General features: G+C 36.3%; 1 protein-coding gene across 1 annotated transcript; it reads left to right on the forward strand.

Moving 5' to 3' along the window:
* Positions 1–540: 540 nt before the first annotated feature.
* On the forward strand, positions 541–1,398 carry LOC118750272 (piggyBac transposable element-derived protein 4-like). Its single transcript, XM_036484995.1, has one exon. The coding sequence runs from the start codon at positions 541–543 to the stop codon at positions 1,396–1,398; it is 858 nt and encodes a 285-aa protein (XP_036340888.1).
* Positions 1,399–7,553: the final 6,155 nt, after the last annotated feature.

A 7,553-nucleotide genomic window follows, 5' to 3' on the forward strand; every position in this document is an offset into this window, starting at 1 on the left:
TACATTTATAATACTACAAAACAAACAAAAAAAAGACATTCGTTTAACCCTTTCGGGACTACTGGGGTAATACATCCCACCAAATTTCTAACTTTCGTATTTTCTTTACTGTGCATGCGATTGCTCATATAATTAGTCCCAAACACAGATTTAAGTGCCTATTTTCAATTGTAAAGAAAAACATAGCGGTACATTTCAGCGCATAGACGCCGCATGACAAAGTATTTCGCAATATACGTGGAATTTGATCAGTTTTCTTCGGTAATTTGCTGAAATTAGTCGCAATAGAAGCGTGATCAACAAAAGTTGCATTTGTTTGTATAAAAAAGTGTTTGGTTTGTTACATTAAATTGTTTAGTGGTGTTTTTTGCTATTATAAGGTAAGTTAGAATTAATTTTATAAAATTGGGACATATACTCCCAATAAGTTTTTTACGTGGGATGCATTGTCCCAATATGTATTTTACGTGGGATTGATTGTCCCAATATGTTTTTTAGATGGCGAAAAGGAAGCTAACTCAAGAGGATCTTGAGCATATTATGTCTGAAGAGTCAGACTCGGATGTTAATTTTGAGGACTCTGGGAGTGAATATTTGCTTGAGAGTTCCGAATACACTGAATCTGCATCAGAAGCTGACGATAATATCAATGCGGCCACTGAGCCTACAGAGATAAACGACGAGATACTGTCTGTTGCCCAGTGGGTAAATGTTGCTCCGGATTATTCTCAGAACTTCAATCCAAAGTATGAAATCCCAACTGAGCGAGACTGCAAAATTCTTCTCGATTTTGCTCACGATTGCACCGAGTTCAAAGTGTTTTCCACGATATTTCCTTACAGTTTGTGCATTCGAATTGCTGAATGTACTAATCAGCGTCTGACAGCTTTTAATCGCCGGGCTCAGTCAAAGCGAAATTTAACCGATCCGAATGAAATTCTGGTATTTCTGGGCGTTTCATTAATTATGCATTATAATAAGTTGCCTTCTCTGAAGGACTATTGGAGCAAAAATCCATCGATGGGAAATTCAGTTATAAAAAACTGTATATCACGAGATCGCTTTTTATTATTGTCATCAAAGTTATATTTTAATGACTGCGATAAGCCCACCAACGCTTCTAGAGATTATTACATCTCCGATGTTGTGCAATGTCTGAAACAAACATTTGCAGCTGCTCGAAGTGAAAGTTCATTTCAGTCTATTGACGAATGCATGGTAAAATTCAAAGGTAGATCAAGCATGAAGCAATATATGCCAATGAAACCCATAAGCGCGGAATCAAAATTTGGATGCGATGTGACTCGAAGACAGGATACACCTACGATCTTAATCTTTATACTGGTAAGGAAGCAAATCATGTGCAGTCTGAACCTACCACTCTTGGAGAAAAAGTAGTTTTGAAATTGGTTTCTTCAATACGTGAGAAGGATGTTTGTCTAGCCTTTGACCGCTTTTTTACCTCAATTATACTGTTAGAAATAATCCCATACCCCGCACTGGGTACATACATGCAAAACAGAAAGAATACACCAAAATTTGTCGGAAAGTTGGCCAGAGGAGAAAGTCAGCTTCAAATCAACTCTGGCGGTATTTTGGCAGCCCGCTGGATGGATTCAAAAGAAGTCCTCCTAGCTTCAAATTGTCACGAGCCGTCGCTTGTAGACGTCGATAGGAAGCAAAAAGACGGATCGAAGAAGAAAATTAAATGTCTTAAAAGTATCAGTGATTATAACAGAATTATGGGTGGGGTCGACTTGGCCGACCAGAAGACAACGGTTTATGATTTCAACCGCAAGTCTCAAAAGTGGTGGAAAAAAGTGTTTTACAAGTTACTAATGGTTAGCGTCACAAATTCATGGATTATTTATACTGAACATAAGAAGCAAAAGTTATCACTGGAAGACTTTCTGGTCCCCCTTGCTGAATCAATGATTTTCGAAGGAAATAAAAGGCGTGAGACAATGCCTCGTCGACAGGGAGAAAGAACTCCTAAGCGCTCAAAGACTGATAGCCTCAACATTGGAGATCACTTGCCAGTGGAGCAAGAGAAGCGTTGCCGTTGCGTACGCTGCACTTCACTTGGAATCGAAAAGCGAACAAAAATTATCTGTTCTGGCTGTAACAACGCGTTATGCTACAAATGTTTTGGACCCTTCCACAAATTAAATTAATAATTCAAACTCATTATATTAATCCAATTAATATGTCTAATAAATATGGGATTTCATTAAAATATAGCTATTTTTCTAATATTTTATTTATTTCTCAAATTTACTATACTCGTCAAAAACTCTTATTGGGATTTTATATCCCACAGTAAATGTGTACTGGGATTATATGTCCCAGGATAAAAGGACGATTTTAGGATTTCTGAGTATGCAGAACATAATTTTTTAGCCCAATCTTTCAGTATACGCAGGCATTTTTGTTGAGACTATTTCCGGTTTCCAAATAAAACTCCGTCCCGAAAGGGTTAAAGCATAGCTGGGCACACCAACACAGTCTCATTTTGTCATGGTATTAGTGCGTCGCGCTCAGTTATGGTTGCCGCATTTTTTATAAATGTACTAAAAGTGGTATTTTTCGTGCATGGGTATTTTGGCCTATTTTGCTTATACCTATAGTGTAATAATGAACCTTGGAAGTTTTTAGTAACTAATACTATTAGTTTATACAACCTTTTGCATAAGAAAAATTTAGTACTTGTATAATTTAAAAAAACTTAAATTAGGAAAACTCATTTGTATAATACCTGGGCTCCGTTTTATTAGAACCAATTCTTTTATATGCTGACCGGCCAGATGGTTACGGTGTTTAGGTCTTATTTTTTAACCGACTTCCAAAAATGGAGGAGGTTATCAGTTCGTCGGAATCTTTTTTTTTTTTTTTTTATGTATGTTACCGCATAAGTTTGGACCACGTCAACCGATTTGCATCGGAAAGGTAGTGTCTCAGAGGTGGTCCCATACTAATCTGGTTAAGATCCGATCAGTGGATCGTGAGATATATATATATATTTTTTTTTATATGAGAGTTGAAGTCGGTTTTTTTTTTGCTAAAAATTACTTGTTTCATATAAGTAGGTATTTAGTCTTAAAAATAGAGTATAACTTATAAATATTATTCATTAAGTATTTTTGGGCATAAACCAGCATTTACATTTCTCTATCGATTTCTTTTGATAAAAAAAATATAAAATAAAGTATGCAATGTGTGCCCTAGTGCGTCGCGCTGAGAAGCACTTTTCTATAATTGCACTGAGTGGAGCGTTTTTTTCATTTGTTTATGGTTAATGGTCGTATTACCACACAACAAGCATTGGGCATTATTAGCTTTTTTTAAAACCAAAAACTGTAATTGGCACTCATACTCAGACATTTTGGGCATTGTTACATATATAGGTGGCAACCACGCGCTAAAATTACGAATAAAAATATTCAACGGCGAAGCATAATGTTACTCTCATGAAATCTGAAAGCAGACTGAATTGAAATTCGCTGCGTCGTTTCTGTATACGTATAAGCGCTGCGACGCAGACGCTACTCGCGAGTAGCGTTTTGCCCAGCTATGGTTTAAAGTGACAACTCATACTTATAAAAGTTCAACTGAGACCAAATACGGAGGCGCATATAAAAATCCGTACTAGTACTGCTCAAAAAAAAATCACAACAACATTTTTTAGCACTTTTGACTATTTTTTTGTTTGTTTAGTGTCTACTAATTTTTTATAAAAGTTGCACAAAACATAAACAACTACAAAGTAATTAAAAATTCAATCGATAGTTTTCAAAAAGTATCGATAGTGGCGACAGTTTTCAACTATCGATACTCTCGATACTACTAACATTTTCTCAACTTGAGAAACAGTCCTTTTTTCATACAAAGAAAAATCCTTTTTTGTTGAGAACGCTATGATCCTCCACTTTAGTAACTGTTAAGAAACAACGTTATAGATTTGAGAAATGCCTTAGTTCTCAACTTAACCTCAAGTTGAGCTCAAACCTAAATGTTTGTTGGGAATACACACCTGCACAAGGCTACGAAAGCTATCGATTGAGTTCACACGATCTCCTTGGTGATAACTTACGCTGACGACACACAATCAGTTTTGCCTTTCAATGTCCTCACCAGTGTTGCCAGAACATTTTGGACGAACCGGCTAAATTGACAAATAAAACCGGCTAAAAACGGCTAAAACATATCAACTAAATTTCACATGTTTTATTTAAATAAATCACGAGTAAAAAGACTATTTCTTGGAGAGAAGTTACAAATTCGAGCCGGAAAATATTTTGCCAGCAAGAATTTGCAATTAGGAAAAATATATGATTGTGGCACATGGTTGGATTTTTTGTCGACGATAATTTTAATAAACAAGTTCGTTAAATTTAAAAATTTACAAACTGGAGCGATTTTAAAATGAAAAATGTAAGTTAATACTTGTTTACTTAATTAATTTAGTTAATTCCAATGATTTGAAAGGTACTCGGCAAAAAAAAAAACTGTATTCTTAATCGGAATGCAATCTCAACCACAGGCGATATAGTAAACCCGACAAAGAAATTCAAACGTAAGTTGAAGAAAGTCGGACTGACAAGATATATACACGTAGATCCTGTTTTTGGCCCCTCTGAACAAATTTTTAAAAATCCAATTTTTAGAAATCCGTTCAATTCTGATGTAAAATATGATGCCAAAAGACTGCAGATCTCCCATTTGGATGACCGGTCATATGACCAGCAGATCTCTCGTAGGATTCCCAGAGAGTTTTGCTTTACATAGAAATTTGTGCTCTTTTATTTTCATTTTGACTCACTTCAGTGTTGGTTCCTTTAATTCAAGTTGTCATTCGGTTTTTGGAATTTAAATAAGTTCTCAGCAAAAAAGTTTGTTTAAAAAAATACATATGGGTACATAGTGCTTGAAATTATCAATTTTTCCCTTACCATAAACCTTTGGGAGGGGCAAAAATAATGTTTTGTAATTTAGGCAGAATTGAATATCGGCTATCTGGGAAGACAATATCTACATGTAATATTTATTCTGTTTGTTGGAACTATATCCAAACACAAACGCATCTGAAGTGTCTTAACAATGAAACTATTTCCTATTTTCTAAGTTTGCGAATAAAACTTCACACTTAAAATTAAGACATTTATAACAAACATTTATGAAGAAAATCCCTTCTTCGTTTAAAATAAAAATAAGCGAAATCGGCCCAATTTCATACAAACCTGCCTGACATGAAAATTTTCTCCACGATAAGGCCATTTCTAACAGATTTTGGGTCGCTTAGTCAAAAATGGAAACACATATACATATTTGAAATTTAAGAAGAAGAATTTAAGAAACAAGGTAAATAGCAAAATCGGCTGAAAACGGCTAACTTTTTCTGCAAAACGGCTAACAAATCGGCTGCCGGCTAAATCGAAATTTCTCCGGCTGTTTGCTATCGCAACCGGCTAAATCTAGCCGGAAAACGGCTAAAATGGCAACACTGGTTCTCACACATATTGCTTGTCAAATATCACCAAAATTTAAAGCCATTACGAAAGCTGCATTCAATTTAGGAAGCAATTTCATTATCAACATCAAAACTGAAACTCAATTGAAAGGGAAAAATTGAAAACCAGTTGCTCATTCAAGTAATAAATACTAGTGTGCTAGTGTAAAAGTGTGAGTGTATTGAAAATTGAAAGGGAACCAACACTTTTTCACTTGTCTTGATTATTTTCACTTATTTACTTGTCTTGATTATCGCACAATGATTTGACGTATGCAAACAATAATTTTGACGTCTTGTGCAAGAAAGAAGAGAAATTCATAACAAAAGTTCTAAAATAACACAGGAGACGTTGATAAGTTTGTAATTTTGTCTCTTCTTTATTATTTTTTAGTTTTTAGCTTAAATAGCTCGCGCGAAATGCGAATTATAATACAACGCTCACGTCATATTTTGCTCAAAAGGAATTGTCATAACTATTGTCAGGACGCCTACACCACGGAGACAATTATCAGCGTTTCGACAACTAATACGTATTTCTTTGTCTTGACGGCATTGTCTAGTGTAAACGCCTCGTATGTCAGTATACTCGAAACAATCGAAAAACTTCTCGATTGTACAGTTGGGCAGCGAGTCGATTATTGACTCGATTGTAATTTTGCAACGATGGCGAATCTCTCGATCGTTTAAGGGCCGTTTACATAATAGGGCTTACGCACGCGGCGATTTTTCAGGCAACTTTTGCGTTCAACTCACGCAGGGTTGCACGAAAAAAAATTTAATGGCCAAAACTATCTAACTAAAATATCAAAATATTCGCCATAAAAAGGCGTTTGCATTGTTCAACTTTGCATTCTACTTTTGGTTGAACGGCCTTAGCATTACATTTAGGCTAAGGTTTGTTATAATAATTAATAGCTAATATACTTTTTTCTTGGCTGTTTGAGTATTTAATTATTATATTCCATGTTTATTATTTTCATGAATTGACACATGTATTAACAGGGTTGCATCGAGATAAACTCTGTTTGAAAGCGTGTTCGATCGACTCATATATTTTGTTGCATATAAACATTTGCATTTCAAGCGAGCTACACTAACACGAGTTAATTCGATACCGCGCTTGGTGCCATATAAACAAGGTAATTGTTCGCTTCCCCAAATACAATCCCGAATTACCCCATTCCCTTAATTCTCTTAATTCGATTTGACAGTTCTCTGTCTCTGTGTTCTGTGTTTTCTTTCTTCGCTGCAAAATTGGTGCAAAATGTAAGTTATCGCTAAATATTTATAAGTTGCCGTATTAAATTTTTCATGTACACATGTATAAACTTTACTTTCGCACTCAGAAAAAGTGTTATCAATGATTTGTTGACTGGATAAAAATGTGAGGCGGCAGCGATTCGTAATTCGCATGGCAAAGCCGTATTAGTCGATTATCCGTGGAATTTTCGAAATCGGCTTCTCGTTCAATAAGTGCGTGTGCATAGTTTAAAGTCGCTCAGCCTTCTACAAAGAAACAGTTGTAGAAGGATTAGCGATAAAAAACTATTCACAGTCGCTTGTTGAATTGACATCCACAATACCATGGAAAAGCGATAATCGAATAAGAGTCGTTTATCTACTACTAGTCGACACTTGCCATAGGGGTTGTTGTTATTGTAGCAGCTAAAACAACCCTCCCAGATCCGTTAATATCTCAGCCGGTGTCGTCAAGCTCGATTAACGGAATCCCTAAGAAGCGTGCAGCCTCAATAGGGTCGGTCAACAGGGGGAAGGCGTTAGGGTTGTCGGGTTTTCCGGGCATACGAAGAGATGTTTTGAGTAATGGGGTGTCTCTCCGCATGCTTGACACTCATTTGGCAAATCTGCGTCTAATCTGCTCAGGTGTGAGTTTAACCTGCTGCAGTAGCCAGCGCAAAGTTGGGCTATTGTGGTCCTAGTCCCCCGAGGCAGATGAGGCTCCGTCTCGTCAATCTCCGGTGGTTGTGCGCCGATAAGCTGACGGGTCCAGAGATTGTTTAATGAACCTCTGGGCTTCGTCTGC

Source organism: Rhagoletis pomonella, unplaced genomic scaffold (genome assembly GCF_013731165.1).
Source record: "Rhagoletis pomonella isolate Grant_MI unplaced genomic scaffold, Rhpom_1.0 Rhpom_scaffold_00188, whole genome shotgun sequence".
Taxonomy (NCBI): Eukaryota; Metazoa; Arthropoda; class Insecta; order Diptera; family Tephritidae; genus Rhagoletis; species Rhagoletis pomonella.

What these genes read in the sequence shown, in the direction of transcription:
- LOC118750272 (XM_036484995.1), top strand. Translation starts at nt 541, where the DNA reads ATGTCTGAAGAGTCAGACTCGGATGTTAATTTTGAGGACTCTGGGAGT.